We start from the raw sequence: 27,006 nt of genomic DNA, 5'->3' as shown, positions 1-27,006 counted from the left end.
CACTATTTTCAATTAGGTATGTTTAATATCTAGTTACAAAATATATTTAACTCTGCGGGGCGTTTAGAATTGTTCCTTGTTAACTAAACTTTAAAGAAACTTAATTCTATTGCTATTTCAAAAAGGATGAAAATATAAGATTAATCTATTTAAGGACATGCTTACATTTTAGGTCATTATTAAAGAGATACTTCTCTTAAAATATTTTCAAAAATCAGATGATTCATACAAAAAAAAGAGGTTAAATTCAGTTATATGGACGTACGGTCTTTCTGATAACGTTATTTAGATCGTACTAATTGTAACAGGAATTATTCTCCAAAGTTTGAAATCGAAAGGACAATTCTAACATGTCTAAATTAACAAAATCAGTTGATAATTATATCTACCAAACCAAAACTATGGTATGGGTAAGGGCGTTAAAAAAACACCTTTACTCTGGCAAAAATGATATTGTCTGTATTGTAAAAGCACCTGTGTGCGTGTGTATGTGTGTGTATCATCAAACGACTAGTCTCTTAAAAACACATCTGGAATAGAAAAATTAACTTAAATTGATATGGTTTGGAACATTGAACCAAATTAAACTCAGGGATCTTAAGGGATAAGACAATGGATGATAAATTGATGTACATTCGCACAAAATTACCCCCTGTAGATTTAAAACATTGGTAAAAAAGTTTGGAACCAATCAATAAAAATTCATTAAAATGTACCCAAATTTTTTAAGCCATTAAGTAAGTAAACATGGTTGTAAAACTTTGGGTACCAGTGTAATTTTCAGTCCAATGTCTCCTTCCTCCCTGATTTCATCCATAAAAAGCGCAGAAATTTAATTACAACAAAATTAAATTAATTTTTCAAAAAATAAACCCGCCATCTTTTGGGTTATTAACTTTTGGTAATAGGCGGTTAGAACAATGGAATATTAATTTTCAACAAATATTTTTAAATTCCCATATAGGGACATTTAACTATAAAGTATACTGGTACCAAAATTTAAAACTTTTAGTACTTTTATCTTAAATTGATTGGTTTGCTCAATGTCACAACTTTTTAACCAATAATTTAATGAACTAAAGGAATAATTCTTTAAATAATTAATGGGGATGTACTATTAATTTATCGTACATTTTCTTATACAATGGATGTAGAAAACGTGGATGTCACCAATTTAGGTTGCTGATTTGAACCCCATTTATTGGTCAGTTCATCCAATAGCAGGGGAGAGGATGGGGTAAAGTGGGTGGATTGGGGATATTGTTATATCTGCCAGCTGGGAGTATCACTTTATTAAAGTACATACAAATCTGGTGCAACATCCAAGTAATAACATATCGATTCTTAGTACATTAGTAATCATTAAATCAAAAATTTCAATATTTAAGAATTTGCAATTATAACCATATTTAAATGTATGTAAATACTAAACATTTAACTTTGCGGTGTATAGTCATAGGGCAATAAACGATAAATTCTCCTTTTTGTATTTTATAATTATTGGGGGTTAAATACTAAATAATCAATTTGCCGTTAATCGATTTATGAAACACCAAAAAATTATCCCCTCCCACTCATGATTTTCATTTTTTTTGTAGAGATTAAAATATATTTCTAGCCTTTGACTAGGTTTCTAACCATCCCCTACGGGGTTCCACCAGCCTTTACTTAACCTAAACCTACTTGATAATAAGCATCAAAATTATTTTTTTCTTTTCAAAGTTGATTGAAGATTCATTATGTTTCACATTAAAACCATGGCTCTTAAGGGATAAGACAATGGACGATAAATTAATTTACCATTTACCACCCAATTACACCTTCTGATGATAAAAAATATTGGTTGGCAACTTTGGACAGTTTGTACAAACCAATCCAAGTAATCAAAATTATAAAGCCAACGAATCATAGATGGTTCCATAAAACTTTGGATACCAGTTTTATTTACAGTCCAATGTCTCCTCCCTCCCCTCCTGACATGAAGCACATCAGCAAAAATCCAATGTAGTTTTTTTGCTTCATATTTCATGAAAGCTTTTGCCAATTCTATCTAATGTTAATTTGTGTTAAAAAAAATAATTTTAGGGAAGGAAAGGTCACTGGCGATTTAAATAATCTACTGTCCATTTTTCCCTAAAAATTTGGGTTGAAGATTAATTTATTGTCTATTGTCCCATCCCTTTATATCACAAAGTGAATGCGCCTTTCCAACTTGGCGAGCGTAGCACTACTAAAGCTAAATAAGCGCTAGCGCACGCAACAAAATACGCTCACTAAATTTAACTTTTATATGTATAAAGTAAACTTTTAGTCAATTATTTCTAATATAATCCCAATCTATAAAGTAGTAAGCTTTTTTCGTCAGTAGTGAAGGATTTTGCCAACCACTAAACCGATAATGTTCTCCTTTTCAGTGAAGCTCCTTATAGGTCCTGATATTATTTTAATTTTATAGATAAGTCAGGTTGTGGTTTAAGGCTATTTTTCTTCAATTTTCACCCCTTATAGGTAGGTACGCAGCTGCTAGTCTATTTTATAAAGTAGTAAGGTTTTTGTTTGTCTGTAGCTTGAGATTTTGATAACTACTTGAATGATCGCGTTCTCCATTTTAGAGCAGCTTCACAATGGTGTCGAGACTGTATTATCATTTTGCTTTTAGATTTAAGTCTTAGGATGGTTTTAGACTATTTTTTTTTCCTCTCCAACCCTTTGAATACAGAGCTCTAAAAAGCTAAGGGCATAGTCCCTAGTTTTTTTTTATAAAAAGAAAGGATTTAGGATTAAATGTTGATAAAACAAAACTTATTATTTTTGTTAGATCGCTTAAGCAACTTAATGTACATAAAAAATAAAGGTTGAAAAGTTTAAACACTTTAAATTTAAAACCATCCATTCAATCCAAGCAATTGAAGTTTTTAAGCCAACGAATAAGATAACGTAGTTCTAATTTACAGTCCAATTTCCCCTCACTCTCTGCTAAAAAATTGTATCTCGAAGAGCCTCCTTTTAAAAATGCCTATTTTGTGCCTAAGATACATCTGCCTTAAAAGTAACAGGGATATATATATCATAAATATCCAGGGATCTAAAGGGATAAGACAATGGCCGATAAATTGGTTTACATCGCCAATAATGATTTACAAAATTACGCCTTCTGTAGATAAAAATTAATGGTTAAAACGTTTTAACGCTCAACTGATCAAAACTCACTAAATTCCTTAAAGTTGTCAAGCCAACGAATAAGAAAACGTTATCTAAAAACTTTGGGGACTAGTGTAATAAAAAGTCCATTGTCTCCTCTCTCTCTGATATGCATCCAAAATATAAAATGTAGTATGATTTGTGTTTGTGTTTCAGCCATTTTATCTATTAAGATATAAAGATTAATATTAGTCCATTTATAGTATTTTTTTATCAGTCATCGTCAATAAATCATTGAACATGACATCATAATTACATTATTTATTTATCTAAATTACAGACAATCAACCCTTTAACTTCACGACCCTTTTCTTTATGTCCTAACTGTGCATGGGAATGCTTTGCATCTGTTTTAGACCAAGGCATTTCCCCAAGTCTTACTATTAATGTCACAAATCTGACTAAACAGCAGTCTGTAGTTATGACGTGTTTTGGGGCAAGATTCGAAACAATCACCTTTCCAGCCACGAGGGGATGCGCGCAACGTGTTACGTTACACACGCGAGTAGGGTTAGTATTAACCCCTGTCTGTATGGTTTATACCATATCTGTTCAAATCTTTGGGTTCCCTTAAAATTCCTCCCACTTACAACAAACCTACTTATTTTGCAGGGAGAGAGGGGGATTAGACTGTAAATTATTATGAGGTAAGCTTGATTGGTTGGTCCAAACTAGAAAAAAATTTCTATATTTTTATAATTCATATTTAGCTATTGTTCATCACCATTAGGCAACATTAAACTGTAAATTTCATTGGTACCCAAAGTTTTATAAACACGTTATCTTTTTCTTTCGAACAAAATCTTTGGGTACTTTTAATTGAATTGTGATTAGTTATTCCCAAACTACATGAACGTTTCATAAAATAATGTAACAGAATGGTTAATGTTGTCAATCATAAATTTATTGTCCATTGTCTTATCCCTTGAGATCCCTGACAATATATATTATGGTTGAATTTTGATGAAAATTCATGTTCTTACGGTGCGGCTGACGCGAAACAATCCCCCACCCCCTTTACGCGTCAGCCCTCTACGCCAAATTACGCTTTGACGCATATACCCCCCCCCCCCTTACCCTAACGTCATCATTCTATTTTTCTCAGGGAGAGAAGGGACATTGGACTGATAATTGTACTGGTAACCTAAGTTTTATCTAGACTAAATGGTTGGTTGTCTTTTGGGTGATTTGATAAAAAATAAGACAATGATTATCCTTGGTTGATGGACCTGACGTTACAGTCAAGGAATTTGAAGGGATAAGACAATGGCCGTTAAATTGATATAATTCCCCAATAATGATACACAAATTACCCCTTCTGTAGATTAAAATTAGTGGTTAAAACGTTTAGATGCTGAACTTGATGAACCAATTAATAAAAATTTAATAAAAGTCTCCAAAGTTGTTATAATAAAACCTTGGGGACAAGTGTAATAAACTATACCCAATGACCCCTCCCTCCCTCTAATGTTACATTGATAACTATTATTATATTTTTTCCTTTATTTTTCTAATTAATTCTAAAATTTGATGTATTTTGATTTGACCTAATTCTCTTTATTTGTTAGGTTATGAAATTCTTCCAATTAAATTCAATTTAAAAACAAGGATGAAGAAATCCATAAAAGCGAAGCACTGAAACGGAAGGACAAACGGACATTAACACTTGTATAGTGTCTGAACTGAATAATCAGAATATAAAAGTATAAGAGTCAAAGCAAAATTGTAAGTAAATTTGTTGAAAAACTGCTTGATACAGTATAATGATTATGGACATACTTACATTTTTAAGACTTGATTATAGAGTTGCTTCGCTTATAATATTGTTCTTTGTTGTCCCAGGAATCAATATACAAAAAATCAGATCAAACGGATAATTTGATCACAAAAAAATTTGTTGTTAAAAAAGTAGAGAAATCAACATGTTTAAAATGGACGTACGGACATTCTGGTAATGATTATAGAGTTGCTACGCTTTCTTAATTGTGCCTGACTACTACAGGAATCCCCATGCAAAGTTTGAAATCGATAGGACAATTCTAACATGCCTAAATTAACGAATAAAAGCTATCTGTCTCGGACGGACGGACGGACGTACTGACCCTAATTATAGAAAAGCTTCGCTTTTAAAAACAAGGATGAAGAAATCCATAAAAGCGATAACATAAACTTTCAAAAATGAAGGAATTCTTAACATAAAACCATAAAAAATAGTATAATGATATAAAACCGCAACAAAGATAAAATATCTGATGTTGATAATAATTTTGACAATTTGTTTGTAGCTTCAGATCTCGATAACTACTGAACCGATTGAGTTCCCATTTTTAGGAAGCTTTACATAGGATTTAATCTAATTTTATTTTTTAATTTTAAGATGCTTTTAGGCTAATTTTCTACCCAACATCTTCGATTACAAAGCCCCTAGACGCCAGCGGGCCAGCTAATGGTTAATATATAAATTAGATGATAATTACAAAAATATCTTTTTGAAAAGTTGAAAAGCTGGGATAAGTTTTCACTCACTTTTGAATTCATATCTTAATCATTAAAAATGTGTTTCTTAACAACAAGAATAACAACATCCATACAAGCTCAACAAGAAGAGAAACGAATATTGAGCAAAAGAAATCATCATATTTAAAATGGACACATACTTCTAACATTTCTAAATTAACGAAAAGGGCTATCCCTTTCGGACGCTCGAACGGACCTATCCTAATTATATAAAAGCTTCGCTTTTAATATTAGAAAAGCTTCACTTTTTAAAAGAACAAAAGAAAAAAATCAGCACAGATGTAAAAGTAAAGTTAAAATTTGTTCACTTTTGAAAATGGCTTCGTTAACAAAGCATTTAATATGCTTTGCCCTCATTTTTGTATTGGTAATTATTTTTTAAGCGAAGAATTTCTATAATTAGGGAACGTTCGTCCGTAACGGATAGTTCGTTTCCTTAATTAGGACATGTTAGAATTGTCCTATCGATTTAAAACTTTGCGTGGTGATTCCTGTAGTAGTTAGGTATCCTTAACGATTTTGCCGTACTTTTGCAGTTTTGCAACAAATTTACTTACAATTTTTTTTCGTCTTATACATTTTTATTATAATCAAGTCCTAACACGTTAGTTAATGTTTGTCTTACCGTTTCAGAGCTTCGCTTTTATGGATGTTGTTTTAAAGCGAAGTGAATCATATTTGTCTGTCCGTCCGTCAATCCGTAATGCCATTGGGGAAATGAGATTTAAGCAGGTGCTATTAAATTTTGGGATCTACTGCAGTTCACGGTAAGATATTGCTGGTAAGCAATACTTCCAAAAATCTATAAATTTTAAAGGCTGCTAGCTGCCAAACGGCTGAACGTACAGATCATGCCCCCACACTGTTTTAAGCGACATAAGAAGACCTACAAATAATTTGTAATAGCTATAAATCAATAATGCATAATTATCTCGCAGTGCAGAGAAATGCGCTAAAAAGACCTATTTTACGCGTTTTTTCTTCAGTGAAACTTTCCCTGTGCATCATTGGATCTTGGCTATTCCAGATTATTTGTAGGCCTTCTTATGCCGCTTAAAATGGTGTGCGGGTATGATCTGTAAGTTCAGCCGTTTGGCAGCTAACAGCCTTTAAAATTCATAGATTTTTGGGAATATTGCTTACCAGCAATATCTTACCGTGAACTGCAGTAGATCCGAATTTTGTCTTCTGATTTTTCTTGTCAACATTCCTATCATTATTGCCGTGAGAATAGATATTTACAAAAATTCTTCCGCTGACCTAAAAAGTTTCTTTAGGGGCCTAGAAATACATGTTCATAATTTTATCTCTCTAACTCTACTGGCTAATAAGCGCAAGACCGCTAAAAAATAAAGTAAGACTTTTTTTTTACTGATTTCCACATTTATTTCTTAGCCCGAGGAGCCGAAGGCCCCGGCTAACAAAACTGGTTCTAATTTTGTGATTTTTATTGAAAACTTTCGCAATAGATTGTCTGTAATACGATGATATACATAATTTTTAAGTAAGGCTGAGAACCTGTTCTAATCTATCGATAATCAATCGGTTTCGAAGTATGTATATACTGGAATAGATGTTATGAGAGAAGGATTTTTAAAAAGATGTTTTTAGGCGATATTGTCCTTTTGTCTTATAGTGTCAGTTTATTCTTTATAACTTAGAGTTTCGCTACTTTTTGATCGTTGTTTTAAAAATATTGGTACCAAGTAAAATATATTTATTTCATAGATTTGTAATTTGTAGATTATTTAGTTTAAACTTTAAACCTCTACAAAAGATTCGCTCAAAGTCCCATGTCGAGCAGAGAACCGTCATTCTTTTAGATTAGGTTAGGCTACGTTATTATGAATATCAGGAAGTTCTGCAGGGGTTAGGCATGAAGAAAAAAACTGAAACAGCCTATAGTGTCCAATAAAAATGACGCCATACAATACAAATGACGAATGATAGGCCATGAGTATACATTGTAATTGACCAATGGTAAAATATATACTGTTCTATCATTGGTCATTTGTATTGTATGGTGTCATTTTTATTAGACACTATACACAAAAAAACTACTTAATTTCAATTATTTTTTTTCAGGTGGACGGGCAGTGCAATACTGGTATCTACGTCCATAAAACCCATCAGTGGAATAAGGTATTTCCTTCATTTTGCAGACAAACATCCTTTTAGTTGCCTAACATTTGCCTGGAAGTCGTTATAGTTCCAGGCCTTCCTTTCCTAACCTGACATCGAAATTTGATTTTTTTCTTTGTTTGTTGTCTAGTTTTAAAATTGCTAAACATTAACTAGACAACCTTTGTCTGGAAGTCCTAACTGAGTTATTCAATTATTTTCTGGATCAACTGCAGTTCACGGTAAAATATTCCTGGTAACGAATATTTCCAAAAATCTATGAATTTTAAAGCCTGCTAGCTGCCAAACGGCTGAACGTACAGATCATGCCCGCACACTGTTTTAAGCGGCATAAGAAGGCCTACAAATAATCTGGAATAGCCATAAATCAATAGTGAATAATTATCTCGCAGTGCAGAGAAATGCGCGAAAAAGAGCTCTTTTACGCGTTTTTTTTCTTCAGTGAAGCTTTCCCTGTGCATCATTGGATCTTGGCTATTCCAAATTATTTGTAAGCCTTCTTAAGCCGCTTAAAATGGTGTGCGAGTATGGTCTGTACGTTCAGCCATTTGGCAGCTAGCAGCCTTTAAAATGCATAGATTTTTGGAAATATTCGTTACAAGGAATATTTTACCGTGAACTGCAGTTGATCCTATTTCCTTACAGGGGTATGTCGGAAAGATGTTCTTTGACCAAAGTTGGCTGGCTATGGAGACCAGCGAATGGAAACTAAGTATAACTAGGAATGGAGGGGACATTGGACTGTTTATTACAAAGTTTTATAATAACGGTTTATTATTCTCTAGCTTAACAACTTTCAGGGCTTTTATTTTATTTTGATTAGTTGGTTCATTGAGTGTAAACGTTTCAACCACTAAATTAAATCTACAGAAGGGGTAATTTTGTGTATCATGATTGGTGATCGTCGATAGTCTTATCCCTTTAGATTCATGAAGTATTACAATTTAAGGGATAAGACAATGGACGATAAATTTATGTACATCCCTTATTATGAATAGTAAAGTTACTTCTTTTTTAAAATAAAATTATTGGTTGAAAAGTTTTAATACTGTTAGCTTAAAAGTACCTTAGGATTTTAAGCCAACGAATTAAAGGACATGTGTATAAATCTTTGGGTACTAGTATAAATTACAGTCCAATGTCCCCTCCATCCCATAATTTTATATATTATACTAATCAATCATTAAATTTTATTGGATAATTTCTAATTATAGAAAAAAAAATTCATTTACCCAGAGAATTATTTTATAAATTTTAACAATTTTTATTTAAAATGCATTTTTTCTTTTCTTTTGAAAATATAATAACATTTGTTTTTAACAAATGTTTTAAAGTTGTATATTCATTATGAATAATTATTTTCTTTATATTTTAAGTAGTTAAATTTACTTCTGTAAGTTTTAAAGTTGTACTTTAGATAATAAGCTATCGGTTATGCCCCTCGCGGGCCTCTAGTGGCACTTGAGAGAAGGGGGGAGGCGGAGGATCTACACTCATAATTTTATTTTTAAAAGGAAGAAAATGTTTTAAAGTTTATTGTAAACAAAAACTTCCCTGGAACTATAGAAAGCTTTACTGTAAAGGAGAACCATATCAATCCAGCGGTTAGCGAGATCCTAAGCTGCAGACAATATCACAGACAGACATCCTGTTACTTTTATATAAGGATTATTCTAGCGGTTGCTGTCCTAGCATCTAGAGCCCCTGTATTTTAGGGGAAAAAGAGAGGAAGGAAAAGTAGCCTAAAACCGTCCAAAGGCGTAAACAAAAACTAAAAAATGAATTGTAGCTATCCCGGGAAACAGGAAAAACTAAATCAGTTCAATAGTTTTTGAAAATTTAAGCTTCAGACAAAAAAAACCTTACTACTTTATATTTTAGATATTGCTTTCACGAACCAAGTAGCAGAGTTTAAGGTGAGCTCAATAAAGATAGCCTGTCTGTCAGTCAGTAACTATCTATCTATCTATCTAATATCTATCTATTTATCTATCTATTTATTTATAATTTATAGATATGTGATGCTGATATTATAAACCCAAGTACTTCTTTACCTCTATCTATCTATCTATCTATCTATCTATTCTATCTATCTATTCTATCTATCTATTCTATCTATCTATCTATCTATTCTATCTATCTATTCTATCTATCTATCTATATATCTAACTATCTATCTATCTAACTAATCTATCTATCTATCTAACTATATATCTTATATATATCTATATATCTATCTATCTATATATCTATCTATCTATCTATCTATCTATCAATCTATCTATCTATCCATCTATCTATCTATCTATATATATATATATCTATATATATATATCTATATATATATCTATCTATCTATTTATCTAGCTCAGGGGCGTCCAAGCTTTTTATTTTGGGGGGGGTAAAAAAATATAGGGGGGGGGGGGTAATTCGTGTTTGGGGGGGTAAAATGGCGCGCGAAGGGCGCCGCAAATTTTTTTTACCCCCCCAAAATTTTTACCCCGGGGGTAAAATTTGCTTGGGGGGGGTAATTACCCCCCCTGAAATCTGTTGGCAGGGGTAAATTTAGTTTACCCCCCCCAAAATTTACCCCCGGGGTAAAATTTTTGGGGGGGGGGGTAATTTAAATTTTATTAAATATATAGTATTAAAAATGCGCGCGAAGCGCGCAAAAATTTTTTTATTAGAGATTTTTTATTTTGGAGGGGGTATTGTTTGGGGGGGGGGTAAATACCCCCTCCTAAATGGTTGGGGATGCCTACGGCACCCCCAGGGTAGGGGTAAATTTTGAATGGGGGGGGGGTAATCGCCCCATTACCCCCCCCCCCCTTGGACGCCTATGATCTAGCTATCTATTTATTTAACTATCCATCTATCTAGATATGGGATGCTGATATAATCAACCCAGCTACATCTATGCCCCAAGTTTACAATGTTACCATGGGTTTGTACAAATATTTATTACATTTTTACAAGTTTAGATAAAGAACGTGTCTTAACTTTTGTGATTTAAAAAAAAAATAGCCAGTCGGTGCTTTTAGTTAGTAGTATATGTAAAATGATCCATAAAATTGCCATTATGAACGAAAATAGTCAGATTTTTAATTTTACACCTTACTTTTTGAATTCTGTTGAGGAATTATTGAAAAAATCTATTTCGTTAAACCCCGGTGAATGAAAACTTTGAACTTTGGGAGCTCGTCACGAATGGGTTGAATAAAAATCACAAAAGTTAGGACACGTTCTTTAGATTTTTTGTGTGTGAAGATATCCCTTTCCAAATGATATACATTAAACAATTTACTTTGTCTGTCAGACTTCTGGTCATACTATATATTTAGAAAATTATGTATTGATATGTAAAGGATCTATCTATCTAGTTGAAGTAATAAGGAAATGTTGGAACCCTCACATGTATTTCTGTCAGTACCTATCTATATATCTATCTATCTATCTAGTTGAAGTAATGAACAAATGCTGGAACCCTCACCTGTATCCATGTCAGCATCTATCTGTCCGTCTGTCTATCTATCTATCTGTCTGTCTGTCTATCTATCTAGTTGAGATAATGAACAAATACTGGAACCCTCACCTGTATCCCTGGCAGCATCTATCTGTCTATCTATCTGTCTATCTATCTATCTATCTATGTGTCAGTCTATCTGTCTATCTATCTAGTTGAGATAATGAACAAATGCTGGAACCCCCATCTGTATCCCTGTCAGTACCTGGACCTGCAGTTCCTTGTCAGGTACATATTATAAGGGTTTAGCATGAATATAGCAGTTCTAAATTAATACAAATAAATTAGATTCAAACATTCAAACTACGACTGCGCCCCCTAGAGGCCTCTAGGGGCACGTCAAATGGTTTCTTTTTAATCTATATTAAAATCACATACCAAAAATATCTTTTATTTTTTGGGGGGATTTCTCTTGGGAGGATGGTGGCTGGCACACTCCCCCAAAACAGCTATAAACCTTCTCGGGACCAAAGAGAAGCTGCACTGTAAAGGAGAATTATATCGAATCAGCGGTAAGCGAGATCTTTGATGCAAACAGGCAGACAGACAACAGACAGACATCATGTTACTTTATTATAAGGATTTATCCAAATTATTGGGGTAAAAGTTCAAAAATTTGTTGTGAACAATTTAAGTTGTAAAAATCAGGGCAATTTGCAAATAAACAATCGTTACAGACAGATAGGCAGTATTAGGGAACATAAGCTTTATAGAACACGCATTGTATGCATTTTCTTTTTTTAACAAAAGACACATCTAAACAGTAAACATGACAAAATTAGAACCAAATAAAAATTGTAATTATTAAGGTTTCCAGCGGCCACAGATGTAAGTACAACAATGTATGACATCATTTCTGGAACAACGTAAGAAATTTTATTTTTGTAGCAAATCTACTCTATAATTAGGAGTGTGTCCACACGTCTGTATGTCACAACGAGACCACGTAAGAGCATTCTAGTTTATTTTCTTTAAAGTAAAATTTTTTTTCCATTACAAGCGGGGTCACTGGGCTGTTTATTACACTAGTCCCCAAAGATTTATAAAAACGTTTTCTTATTCGTTGCCTTATTAACTTTTGGGACTTTTATTGAATTTTGATTGGTTGGGTAATTAAATTGAGTGTCCAGTTCAAACGTTTAAACCACTAATTGTAATCTAAGTAATGATTGAGGATGTACATCAATTTATCGTTCATTGTCTTATCCCTTTACATCAATGTCTTTTTTCAGCTAAGTAATTCTTAGTTTGTTAATTGTTGTAATTTAGTGAGAATGTGTCCTACAAAGACGGAACAACTGGTACTGCTAGTTACTGCGCTCCTATGGATGGTATGTATATTCTTATTCTTGTTGTACTGTTAGTTACTGCGCTCCTATGGATGGTATTTATATTCTTATTCTTGTTGTACTGATAGTTACTGCGCTCCTATGGATGGTATGTATATTCTTATTCTTGTTGTACTGATAGTTACTGCGCTCCTATGGATGGTATTGTTTCGGTACGCATGCCTTGCCGTACACGAAATCTTAATCTCCAAGCCCTCCGAATGACCAACATGTGAATGTTTACAAATGTGTATTTATTACCATGAAAACGGTGAATCTAAAACAAAAATATAAAGATTAATTACATAGCATTAATGGTTTATTATTTTTGTATATCGAGGTTGCGTGATTTCAATTTAATTAAAAATATAAAATTTCTAAAAAACTTTAAATTGGCACGAAACATATTAAATATCATCAGAAATTGATAATTTTAGATTCAAATGATCAATAAAATTAAGGAAAATATTCGTATGTCAAAAGTTAGCAGTTAAATGGTCTATTTGTTGAAAAATTAATGTTTTAAATTTCTTCGTAAAAATATACCATACTACACTTATTATTAAGAATTAAGATAAATTCTTACCACATTATGATGTCAAACTAAGCAGGAAGGCTTATTTGAGATCTTCCACGGATTAGAGCGCATGTATATCCATCCAATACATTATTTTTATTCACGTAGCTCTTCACATGGGAATCAACAAGGAAAAATGTGCGCGCCTTTGTTTGTTTACAAGCGAAGCGCGGAGATAGTTAGGAATGCCGCGTAACACACTCATTCTCTGGTGTAAGGAAAAGGGAATTAATGGGTTCGAACTTGCCAGGGAATACAAGAAAAATCATTCCAACACACACCCGTCTAGTCACTGGGAATCGAACACAATAACTCATCTTAACATCATGCGTGCAGACAGTGTCCACAAATCACAATCTCATAACGCATAAATTACAAGAGTTTAAAATGGCATGGCCATCAGGCCTAAAATTAATTATGGTAACTTACGAACACCACAATAACTCAAACCGACTCCACTACCACATAAGGATAGGAATAAGGAATGGAAAAAGCATTCAACATTCATGAAATGCACATTTACCACTCACACATCTCATTAATCATGGCCTCATAATCTCAATTAAAGTTAGAATTACAGACCATGTAATTGCGAATACATGAATTAATAATCAATAGTACCTAAACTTTGATTAGGTACCTACATAATAATAGGCAAATGATTTTTATATTAAAATCGCATCAATAATTAAATAATCAACTCAAACTTTTAATCAAAAGAAAGAAAGATTAAATAATGACATTTTTTCTACTAAATCTTTTTGCTAGAAAAGAAAAGTAAAATTTTCATAAAAAACTTCTCAAAATTAAGCATTTTCTCCAGCGGAAAAATACTCGGGCTTACATCTAGACATTCTTAGATAAAATAGGTAAATCCTTAAATCTAACATGTTTAATAAAATAGATACTTAAATCTAAATAAAATATGACTGTAAAAAAAATCATCAAACATCGGAAAATTAAAATTTCATAATTTTAAATCTTCGTGAATCAAAATTGCATAAAATAAAATTGCAATTGAAATATGCAAATTAAATTACCAAAATAAAACAAAAGCTCAATTATAAGAAAAGAACTTCTCTAAATGCTGAGTTTGCAATTTCTCTCTGTTTTAAGAAGAAAGCAACTTGTACATATTCATACAGTCAAAATTAAGGCAATTTGGGGCCTCAGTTAGAATGAACCCCTCAAGATACAAACTAACCAATCTTTCAAATATTAATAATGCCGTGTTCCAGCTATCCTGACGGACGTTATGTCTTTCCATCACAATTTTTTGATACTGCATAATTTCCGACAGGATTTCTGGCGCAGGGCTCCATCAACTGAAAATAAACATAATTAGTGATGTTTAAATCAAATCAAAAATTAAAAGAATCATGAATAATTCAAGAAACTTTAGAATCATCAATCAAAGCAATCAAAATAAAATTATCTTATGCTTTAGTTTTGCCGTTCTGTAGTATGTCTGGCTGAGGTAACAGAGCTAAGATACACTATAGAGCGGTCTTATTAAGCTTAAATCTTCGAACTCAAAGAATCTACTTAATTCAAGACGAAAAAAATCTGCATTTTTCTTTAGGTACATCGGTTAAGAGGTAAACAGAAATAATTTTAATATATATGTAATATTAAATTATCTATGTGATTATAATAAATCTTAAAGAAATATTTGTATGATGTAAAAAATCTCATTGTGTTACTTTTTATCATATCGAATTTCAATTAAACAAGGATAAAAATGTTCGTATTTGCGTAGGTACCTAGGAAAATTTCCGCGAAAAAAATCCCTGGTCCCGGAAAGACTTAAATCATTGAAAAAACTTGCGTAAACGTATAAATAACTTAAGTTTGCATTTCAAATGAAAAAATCTTGCGTCGATTTGAAAGTTTAAACGAAATTGAGTCAAAATTTGCGTTTTTTGTCTTTCGAAAAAAAATATCTGATAAATCTACCGTAAAAATAAAATTCAAAGTTAAACAAGAACGATACTTATACTAAACTTTGGGTAGATTGATCTTGAGCAGACGTCTTGCGGAAGTCTCGTTACTCGTGGCGGCTGCGTCATCTGATAATTTGAACTTGCAAACCACGGTCCTCCCACCTGGGCGCACTTCTTCCACACGCCCCAATCTGAACTTCTTCATCAAATTTGTGCTATCGTCGATCAGCACCACGTCTCCCGGCTCGAGCAGCACCTTGTTGCTGCGCCACTTGACGGACTTGAGTAGCTCAGGCATGAGCTGCTCCTTGTACACCTGATGGAACTGACGGGTCAACTCCTCCAAGTTCTCCAGCCTCCTGGTGATGGGCTCTTTACAACCTGTCTCAAAGGTGCAGATTGCATCGTTGGTCCTGCCGCCTAACAGATCAGCAGGTGAAATTATTCTCCAGCAATTGACGTCATCTCCTTGGGTGGCATAGGTCAATGGCTTAGAATTCAAGACTCTTGCAGTCTCAGCACACAACACCAATAAATCATTGAAGGTTACAGTAGCACCAGCCAACTTCTTGTTCAACACACGCTTGACCAGCCCAACCTGCCTCTCCACAGTACCCACGAACGAGTGTGCTGCGGTGGGCACCAGATGCCATTCAAAATGCATTCGGGTATCCTTCAAAAGTTCATCCATAATTCGCTTGGCACCGGCCATATTGGTGCCTCTGTCTGTGGTAACCCTTCTAGGCATATTGTAAAACGCCTGAAGTTTTCTCAAGCCGACCAGCACGGCTTCAGTTGAATAATCAGTCAACACATCAACAAACACAGCCTGTGTAAATCTACAGGCCACAATCAACAACCAAACTTTGTACTTGGTCTTGGAACTCCTGGTACCAACGCCAGGCTTCGTAACTTCGATCGGCCCCGCAAGGTCCATATGCACCTCCTTGAAGGGCACAGAGGGCTCGACACGATCTGGCAGAATATTAGCAATTGCGGGACTCGAACGCTTGGCATATTCAATGGAACATGCAGCACAACTCTTGACCACTTTCATAGCCTCCATGCGGCCATGTGTGATCCATGCATACCTGCGGCTTTGCGCCAACGTCTTACGATGGCCTCCATGCCCCAATTCATCGTGGGACTGTTGAAGGATGAGCCGCGCCAGCCTGTTGTGGCGGCTGAGCAAGACAACACCTGGGCTGTCCTTCATAATCTTCCTGGGGCCTCCAGCAGCGGCCTCAAGAGCCTCATCTCCTCTCCCGGACATTTTCAATATTGTAAATGTCCTAAGAGGATAACATCCATCATGACCCACAATGGGCCAACAAACCTGGACCTTGTGATGATACGGTTGAAGGGAGTCAAATTTCCCTTCGGCGTCCATGGTCATCTCCTCCTCTTGGTTGAAGGAAGTCAAAAACAGGTCACAAACAGAATCCATGTATGTATTTGTGAAAGTATAGTTCTCATAATACTTAGAACTATCATTGTTGCTAACACCATCCTCATTTGCTGCAACGCCACGTTTCTTGATAAGCAGCGTTTTAAAGCAGTTGGCAGCCTTAAAGGGCGAATATAGGTTTGATATAATATGAGCTTATTTCAAAGGTGCCATTATATAGATTATAAATAACTTAAGGATATTGACATATCTAATTGTATAAGTCTGTTTATAGCTTAAAACCTTTCTAACTCAAGATAATATTATGTAATAAGTGTGGTTCCCTAAGAACTCAATTACCCTAGCATCACACAAGGCTTCGTAGCAAGGTTGAATTAAAAAGCTTTCGTTAAGGGATAGTCGTAATAACGTGGAAACCAATTAATCAGGGGTAAATATACCCATCTTCTACCTTAATACAAATTATATAAAGTAAAATATTTAAAAGTTTAAAAAAACATCAAATAATGTAAAAAGTAAAAAAAAATAATTGATAAAATTTTCTTGGAGGAAGAATGATTTCAAATCCCTGTTTTTTTAAAGTTCGTGTGTGTGTGTGTTAAAATTGCGTACATCGGGGTTTTTATATTTTCCAGAATTAACCAATGATCTTTGTACAGAAAATAAACTTTAAGACGTATTATTTACCCTAGTCAAAACTTTTACGCAAATTATTTCTACGCTTTTTAAAAATTGAATTAAAGAGTATATAATCTAAAATAATAAACATTTAAATTATCATTTAAGATGCGTGCCATTGTAATAGTCAATCAAACTTAAGCAAAATAGTCAAAAAAAGTCGTAGAAAGGGCTAAAATAAACCGTTTGTCGTTAATCTCATTTATCATATGTTCAATTGAAACAGAAAATTGCAAAATCTACTTAAGGATTTTTTTGAATTTTTAAATTTGGCATAGATATTCTAAAAGTATGAAATGGCACCTTTCATATAAGCTCATATCATATCGAACCTATATTCGCCCTTTAAGAACTGCGGCCACAGTCCTCCTTGCCTGCCTGTAGGTCCTTCTTGCCAGAGACCTCCAAAAATCATTGTCCACTACCTGTGTGAACATTACCTTGAGCTTCGCCATCTTGGGATTTAGCTCGCTCTCGGGAATGGATGCATTTACCTCACCCGCCGTCTTAACGGGCCACTGGTCCTGTTCCAGGCGCAACCAGCTTGGACCTTCCTGGTATGTAGATCCAGGTTGTACATCCTCAATCGTACACAAACCACGCGTTGCCAGATCGGCAATGTTGTGCTGGGTTGGAACCCATCTCCAATCTTCAGGGCTCGTCAACTGTTGTATCTCGGAAACACGATGACTGTTAAAAACATTTAACATAACACTGTCACTGGATAGCTGAGCTAGGGCGCAGCTGCTATCACTAAAAAACACTTTGCCAGAAATGTTGAAAGGTAGGGCTCTGGCAACAGTATCCACAAGCCTTGCCAAAATTAGACAACTAAGCATTTCTAACCTTGGTATAGACTCAATCTTCACTGGTGCGACACGTGACTTGGCGCAACACAAAACTACATCATATCCTCCAGGAACTGGCCATCTCAGGTAGGTGATGGCTGCATAGGCCTGGTTAGATGCATCGCAGAAACCAACAAGCATTGGAAGCCCCAACGGCTTATCAGGAACCATCGAACGTCTGAACGACACGTTTCCAAGTGCCGAACGGTCCTGGAGGCTGGACACAAGCTCCGACCTCAACTCTCCAGGTATAACATCATCCCAGTTGCATCCATGTATGCAAACTGAGCGCAGACAAAGCTTGGATTTAAGCAGCAATGGCGCTGCTAGACCCATTGGGTCATAAAGTTGTTGCACAATTCTCCAAACTTCACGTTTAGTTATCAACTCAGGTAGACTTCTCCAGAGATCCTCCAGGTCTAGATCCTCTAGTAACTTTCTACCCTTAATCTTCTCGCCGTGGTTGGCTCTGACAGGTAGGAACAACTTATCCTGTTTAGGGTCCCATACAAGGCCCAGAACTTTTACACTGTCAACATCATCTCCAGAATAAACAACAGATTTAAACTTGAAATTGCCAGGTGCAATCATATCTTCCAGCTCTTGGACCAGCTGGACAGCTTCAGGTTTGCTGTTATGACCGCTCAAACAGTCATCCACGTAAGTACAAGTCTCCAATTTGACCGATGGAGGATCTTGATACAAAATAAATTCGGAACTGAGTGGTTGCTGAACATCTCTCCACACATCCTGCTGGGCTACAACGTCACAACCTCTAATCTTCTCAGATCCATAAACATCTTGAACATCCTGCTGGGAACGTCCACCAAAAATACGACCAGTGAGTCTGAGGGCGGTCACGGCCATATCTCCAGCCAAGGCCTCACCAAAGTTGATGGTTTTGGTAAGGTAGACCTCTGGCTCTCCATCAACTGTATCAGCGAAAAAAACACGTTTCAGCTGAGAATCTTCATAGGTAGCTAATAATGAATTATAGAACTTCTGAATATCAGCCACGAATGCACACTTATAACTTCTGAACCGGATAAGATTGTGCATCAGAGTATATAATGGAACTGGGCCGTCCATCATAATACTATTGAGGCTTAGCCCCTTGCAGCAGAGGCTAGAATTGGCGCATATCCTCAAGGGCGTGGAAATAGACTCTTTATATGCGCAGACTAGGCTCGAATAATACACGGGTGTGTTGGAATGATTTTTCTTGTATTCCCTGGCAAGTTCGAACCCATTAATTCCCTTTTCCTTACACCAGAGAATGAGTGTGTTACGCGGCATTCCTAACTATCTCCGCGCTTCGCTTGTAAACAAACAAAGGCGCGCACATTTTTTCCTTGTTGATTCCCATGTGAAGAGCTACGTGAATAAAAATAATGTATTGGATGGATATACATGCGCTCTAATCCGTGGAAGATCTCAAATAAGCCTTCCTGCTTAGTTTGACATCATAATGTGGTAAGAATTTATCTTAATTCTTAATAATAAGTGTAGTATGGTATATTTTTACGAAGAAATTTAAAAACATTAATTTTTCAACAAATAGACCATTTAACTGCTAACTTTTGACATACGAATATTTTCCTTAATTTTATTGATCATTTGAACCTAAAATTATCAATTTCTGATGCTATTTAATATGTTTCGTGCCAATTTAAAGTTTTTTAGAAATTTTATATTTTTAATTAAATTGAAATCACGCAACCTCGATATACAAAAATAATAAACCATTAATGCTATGTAATTAATCTTTATATTTTTGTTTTAGATTCACCGTTTTCATGGTAATAAATACACATTTGTAAACATTCACATGTTGGTCATTCGGAGGGCTTGGAGATTAAGATTTCGTGTACGGCAAGGCATGCGTACCGAAACAATGAAAACGAGACAGAACAGATGCGGCTAAGAAAATATCTGTGAAGTTTTGTGAATGTGTTGGTTGTGATACCTTACCACACACTATTATAATCGTAATCAGTACAGTTAATTATTGTGACAATCATGGGTCCTAAAAAGAATAAAGGCGCTCAACTGGGACTACGGCTGCGCCCAGCCGTCGAGGCCCTAACCAGTGAACTAGATAAAGTGATGAAGTTAATCAGTGAATCTTCAGAGCTTGATGTTAGACATTTCACTAAGGAGTCAATCCTTGTCCATGACAAGTTCGAGACATTCGATAGCATTATGGTCGGTTTTAGCAAGCTTGGTGTGAGAATCCAAGAGCTTGAGGAGTTTAGTGACATTTATTCTAATATAATTACTGTGCAAAAAGATTATAACGCTCTGAAAGATGCTCTAGATGCTATGGAGGAGCTTAGTGACATTCAAAGTGTTGTTGATTTAGTTGGTGATAATTTGCCTGACCATAAGGCTGAACTATATGATCGTTGCTTAAAGATTGTGAAGGTTATTAAAGGGTCATACTTTCCCTTACCAGAACCAATTATAAACACTTTGTCTGCTTTGATGAAACGGCTGGCCGAGGTTAAGCTTGAACCTGTGAAGCCGCCTACAACGACGGCGGGTGCTTCGACAGCATCGCCATTTGTGTCGCCGTTTGGCACACCACAGTTCGGCACCGGTTCTATGTTCACGCCAGGATATATGAATCGTGTTGACAAACGTCTTCTTCCAAGCTTTGACGGCTCAGAGTCAGCCTACGTAAGTTTCAAGGACAATTTTAAAAAGCTTACCGTAGGACAGGACCCGTCATATTTACAGTTATTGTTGAGCAGTGAAAAGGTCTGCAAAAATAAAGAGTTAAGACTTCAGTTAATTCAGATTCAATCACATGAATCTCAATGGGCTTACCTCGACGCACGTTTTAAGTCCAAAACACGTCAGATGCTCTGCCTTTTCAACCAATGGGAGAAGAAGCCTAAACCGTCGGACTCCAACCAGATTGTGACAGTCTTAGCAGAGTTTGGTGGTGCAGTTAGCCAGCTCGAGCAGCTGACTAAAGATGATGATGATGAGGAAGTCACCACAAGCCAGTGGTTGACCATTATTCTTTTGGAAATGTTATCCAAAAAGTTGCCACGTGATTTCCAGGACAAGCTCAACCTGGCGTTGGGCTCGATGGATACCCCAAATATTCCTAAGCTGTTGAAGATTATAGAGGAACAGCGTGGCGCCATTTTGATGAGGTGTTCAATCGATGTAGACACCCCCTCCAAGAAGAAAGGTAATCCTGCGGCCGCAGCTACAGCCGTTGGTAAACCTGGGTCTCCAGCTAAGACCAAGAAGAAACAGCCTTGCCCGTCGGAAGGTTGTAACTCTGATCACCTGTTGTTTAAGTGCTCCAAGTTTAGGGATATGTCTGTTCCTGAACGCAAAGTCTTCATCAAGAAGATAGGCGCCTGTTTGCTCTGCTTACAAAAAGGGCATCGGGTGGCCGATTGTCCCAGAGCCGATAAGCTTGGCAGCTGTACCATTGACAGTTGCAACCAGCCTCATAATTCATTATTACATGAATCAGTTGCTAGTGGACAAGTTGCGGCAGTGTATGAATCACAATTGTTTAGCAAGAACAATTTTATGCTGATGTTGCAGCAGGTCCCGGCGTTGGCGGCTGACAAACGTCAAGTCACCGTCAATGCCATGTGGGACAGTGGAGCAAATTTGACGTTGATTTCTAGAAGTATTGCCAAGAAGTTAGAGTTGCCATCAACTGGTCGAACAGCTACTATTTCTCTGGCAGATGGAAAGAGCCAAGCATGTCCTACAGTCAAGATTTGTTTGGTTGACCGCAACCGGAATTCACATATTCTGGAGGCGGCGGTAGTGCCCAGCATTGGTACTGAAGAAGGGTTGCGTTCTATTGATCCTACAGCCGCCGCCGACATTTTCAACATGAAGCCTGATAATTTTTCTATGGTCGACGGCAAGATTGATGTTTTAATCGGCCATTTAACACCAGCTATGTTCCCGTGTGCAGATAAAATGGTTGGTGATTCTAGACTGTACAGAAGCTTATTTGGTACAGGCTATTTAGTTGTGTCTGCAGATGGCAGGACTGTTGCTAATCCTGTCGCCTGTAAAGCTGTGAAGTTGGAGGTCAGCAAGATGGAGTTCCTGAGTACTGAGAGTTTGGGAATACAGCCGCCATCAATGTGCAGCGGTTGTAAGAACTGCCGTCATTGCGCCGCTATAGCCGCCGGGCAGTCCGCCTTGGATGTGCGTAAGCGGCAGCTGATTGAAGAAGGTCTGACATTAGATCTTGAGAACCATATTTGGACGGCCTCATATCCCTACAAGCAGCCGCCAAGTGTGTTATTTGACAATTCAGAGCAGGCCTATAAGATCTGCTTACGTGACCGGCAGAGAATGATTAAAAAAGGTGAGTACAGCACCTTCTGCCAAGTGTTTCAAGAAGCTGTGTCTCGTGGAGTGTATCAGAAAGCTTCGCCAGAAGACCTAGCTTATACTAAGCCCGTGTATTATTCGAGCCTAGTCTGCGCATATAAAGAGTCTATTTCCACGCCCTTGAGGATATGCGCCAATTCTAGCCTCTGCTGCAAGGGGCTAAGCCTCAATAGTATTATGATGGACGGCCCAGTTCCATTATATACTCTGATGCACAATCTTATCCGGTTCAGAAGTTATAAGTGTGCATTCGTGGCTGATATTCAGAAGTTCTATAATTCATTATTAGCTACCTATGAAGATTCTCAGCTGAAACGTGTTTTTTTCGCTGATACAGTTGATGGAGAGCCAGAGGTCTACCTTACCAAAACCATCAACTTTGGTGAGGCCTTGGCTGGAGATATGGCCGTGACCGCCCTCAGACTCACTGGTCGTATTTTTGGTGGACGTTCCCAGCAGGATGTTCAAGATGTTTATGGATCTGAGAAGATTAGAGGTTGTGACGTTGTAGCCCAGCAGGATGTGTGGAGAGATGTTCAGCAACCACTCAGTTCTGAATTTATTTTGTATCAAGATCCTCCATCGGTCAAATTGGAGACTTGTACTTACGTGGATGACTGTTTGAGCGGTCATAACAGCAAACCTGAAGCTGTCCAGCTGGTCCAAGAGCTGGAGGATATGATTGCACCTGGCAATTTCAAGTTTAAATCTGTTGTTTATTCTGGAGATGATGTTGACAGTGTAAAAGTTCTGGGCCTTGTATGGGACCCTAAACAGGATAAGTTGTTCCTACCTGTCAGAGCCAACCACGGCGAGAAGATTAAGGGTAGAAAGTTACTGGAGGATCTGGATCTGGAGGACCTCTGGAGAAGTCTACCTGAGTTGATAACTAAACGTGAAGTTTGGAGAATTGTGCAACAACTTTATGACCCAATGGGTCTAGCAGCGCCATTGCTGCTTAAGTCCAAGCTTTGTCTGCGCTCAGTTTGCATACATGGATGCAACTGGGATGATGTTATACCTGGAGAGTTGAGGTCGGAGCTCGTGTCCAGCCTCCAGGACCGTTCGGCACTTGGAAATGTGTCGTTCAGACGTTCGATGGTTCCTGATAAGCCATTGGGGCTTCCAATGCTTGTTGGTTTCTGCGATGCATCTAACCAGGCCTATGCAGCCATCATCTACCTGAGATGGCCAGTTCCTGGAGGATATGATGTAGTTTTGTGTTGCGCCAAGTCACGTGTCGCACCAGTGAAGATTGAGTCTATACCAAGGTTAGAAATGCTTAGTTGTCTAATTTTGGCAAGGCTTGTGGATACTGTTGCCAGAGCCCTACCTTTCAACATTTCTGGCAAAGTGTTTTTTAGTGATAGCAGCTGCGCCCTAGCTCAGCTATCCAGTGACAGTGTTATGTTAAATGTTTTTAACAGTCATCGTGTTTCCGAGATACAACAGTTGACGAGCCCTGAAGATTGGAGATGGGTTCCAACCCAACACAACATTGCCGATCTGGCAACGCGTGGTTTGTGTACGATAGAGGATGTACAACCTGGATCTACATACCAGGAAGGTCCAAGCTGGTTGCGCCTGGAACAGGACCAGTGGCCCGTTAAGACGGCGGGTGAGGTAAATGCATCCATTCCCGAGAGCGAGCTAAATCCCAAGATGGCGAAGCTCAAGGTAATGTTCACACAGGTAGTGGACAATGATTTTTGGAGGTCTCTGGCAAGAAGGACCTACAGGCAAGCAAGGAGGACTGTGGCCGCAGTTCTTAAGGCTGCCAACTGCTTTAAAACGCTGCTTGTCAAGAAACGTGGCGTTGCAACAATTGAGGATGGTGTTAGCAACAATGATAGTTCTAAACATTATGAGAACTATACTTTCACAAATACATACATGGATTCTGTTTGTGACCTGTTTTTGACTTCCTTCAACCAAGAGAAGGAGATGACCATGGACGCCGAGGGGAAATTCGACTCCCTTCAACCGTATCATCACAAGGTCCAGGTTTGTTGGCCCATTGTGGGTCATGATGGATGTTATCCTCTTAGGACATTTACAATATTGAAAATGTCCGGGAGAGGAGATGAGGCTCTTGAGGCCGCTGCTGGAGGCCCCAGGAAGATTATGAAGGACAGCCCAGGTGTTGTCTTGCTCAGCCGCCACAACAGGCTGGCGCGGCTCATCCTTCAACAGTCCCACGATGAATTGGGGCATGGAGGCCATCGTAAGACGTTGGCGCAAAGCCGCAGGTATGCATGGATCACACATGGCCGCATGGAGGCTATGAAAGTGGTCAAGAGTTGTGCTGCATGTTCCATTGAATATGCCAAGCGTTCGAGTCCCGCAATTGCTAATATTCTGCCAGATCGTGTCGAGCCCTCTGTGCCCTTCAAGGAGGTGCATATGGACCTTGCGGGGCCGATCGAAGTTACGAAGCCTGGCGTTGGTACCAGGAGTTCCAAGACCAAGTACAAGGTTTGGTTGTTGATTGTGGCCTGTAGATTTACACAGGCTGTGTTTGTTGATGTGTTGACTGATTATTCAACTGAAGCCGTGCTGGTCGGCTTGAGAAAACTTCAGGCGTTTTACAATATGCCTAGAAGGGTTACCACAGACAGAGGCACCAATATGGCCGGTGCCAAGCGAATTATGGATGAACTTTTGAAGGATACCCGAATGCATTTTGAATGGCATCTGGTGCCCACCGCAGCACACTCGTTCGTGGGTACTGTGGAGAGGCAGGTTGGGCTGGTCAAGCGTGTGTTGAACAAGAAGTTGGCTGGTGCTACTGTAACCTTCAATGATTTATTGGTGTTGTGTGCTGAGACTGCACGAGTCCTGAATTCTAAGCCATTGACCTATGCCACCCAAGGAGATGACGTCAATTGCTGGAGAATAATTTCACCTGCTGATCTGTTAGGCGGCAGGACCAACGATGCAATCTGCACCTTTGAGACAGGTTGTAAAGAGCCCATCACCAGGAGGCTGGAGAACTTGGAGGAGTTGACCCGTCAGTTCCATCAGGTGTACAAGGAGCAGCTCATGCCTGAGCTACTCAAGTCCGTCAAGTGGCGCAGCAACAAGGTGCTGCTCGAGCCGGGAGACGTGGTGCTGATCGACGATAGCACAAATTTGATGAAGAAGTTCAGATTGGGGCGTGTGGAAGAAGTGCGCCCAGGTGGGAGGACCGTGGTTTGCAAGTTCAAATTATCAGATGACGCAGCCGCCACGAGTAACGAGACTTCCGCAAGACGTCTGCTCAAGATCAATCTACCCAAAGTTTAGTATAAGTATCGTTCTTGTTTAACTTTGAATTTTATTTTTACGGTAGATTTATCAGATATTTTTTTTCAAAAGACAAAAAACGCAAATTTTGACTCAATTTCGTTTAAACTTTCAAATCGACGCAAGATTTTTTCATTTGAAATGCAAACTTAAGTTATTTATATGTTTACGCAAGTTTTTTCAATGATTTAAGTCTTTCCGGGACCAGGGATTTTTTTCGCGGAAATTTTCCTAGGTACCTACGCAAATACGAACATTTTTATCTTTGTTTAATTGAAATTCGATATGATAAAAAGTAACACAATGAAATTTTTTACATCATACAAATATTTCTTTAAGATTTATTATAATCACATAGATAATTTGATATTACATATATATTAAAATTATTTCTATTTACCTTTTAACCGATGTACCTAAAGAAAAATGCAGATTTTTTTCGTCTTGAATTAAGTAGATTCTTTGAGTTCGAAGATTTAAGCTTAATAAGACCGCTCTATAGTGTATCTTAGCTCTGTTACCTCGGCCAGACATACTACAGAACGGCAAAACTAAAGCATAAGATAATTTTATTTTGATTGCTTTGATTGATGATTCTAAAGTTTCTTGAATTATTCATGATTCTTTTAATTTTTGATTTGATTTAAACATCACTAATTATGTTTATTTTCAGTTGATGGAGCCCTGCGCCAGAAATCCTGTCGGAAATTATGCAGTATCAAAAAATTGTGATGGAAAGACATAACGTCCGTCAGGATAGCTGGAACATGGCATTATTAATATTTGAAAGATTGGTTAGTTTGTATCTTGAGGGGTTCATTCTAACTGAGGCCCCAAATTGCCTTAATTTTGACTGTATGAATATGTACAAGTTGCTTTCTTCTTAAAACAGAGAGAAATTGCAAACTCAGCATTTAGAGAAGTTCTTTTCTTATAATTGAGCTTTTGTTTTATTTTGGTAATTTAATTTGCATATTTCAATTGCAATTTTATTTTACGCAATTTTGATTCACGAAGATTTAAAATTATGAGATTTTAATTTTCCGATGTTTGATGATTTTTTTCACAGTCATATTTTATTTAGATTTAAGTATCTATTTTAATAATCATGTTAGATTTAAGGATTTACCTATTTTATCTAAGAATGTCTAGATGTAAGCCCGAGTATTTTTC

The 27,006-nt window shown here is 37.0% G+C and overlaps 1 protein-coding gene across 1 annotated transcript in view; it reads left to right on the top strand.

Moving 5' to 3' along the window:
• Positions 1-5,957: 5,957 nt before the first annotated feature.
• Positions 5,958-27,006, top strand: part of LOC145334759 (uncharacterized) — a 29,469-nt gene continuing 8,420 nt past the window's right edge. The window contains exons 1-8 of the mRNA XM_080180360.1: positions 5,958-6,085; positions 7,804-7,860; positions 8,506-8,572; positions 9,742-9,776; positions 10,741-10,804; positions 11,539-11,611; positions 12,193-12,249; positions 12,653-12,714. Coding sequence (XP_080036486.1) covers positions 6,035-6,085; positions 7,804-7,860; positions 8,506-8,572; positions 9,742-9,776; positions 10,741-10,804; positions 11,539-11,611; positions 12,193-12,249; positions 12,653-12,714 — 466 coding nt within the window. The 5' untranslated portion in view covers positions 5,958-6,034. The remainder of the gene's footprint in view (positions 6,086-7,803; positions 7,861-8,505; positions 8,573-9,741; positions 9,777-10,740; positions 10,805-11,538; positions 11,612-12,192; positions 12,250-12,652; positions 12,715-27,006) is intronic.

Source organism: Acartia tonsa, chromosome 12 (genome assembly GCF_053477335.1).
Source record: "Acartia tonsa isolate MP-2025a chromosome 12, ASM5347733v1, whole genome shotgun sequence".
Taxonomy (NCBI): Eukaryota; Metazoa; Arthropoda; class Copepoda; order Calanoida; family Acartiidae; genus Acartia; species Acartia tonsa.
This window is presented reverse-complemented; position numbering and strand designations above follow the sequence as displayed.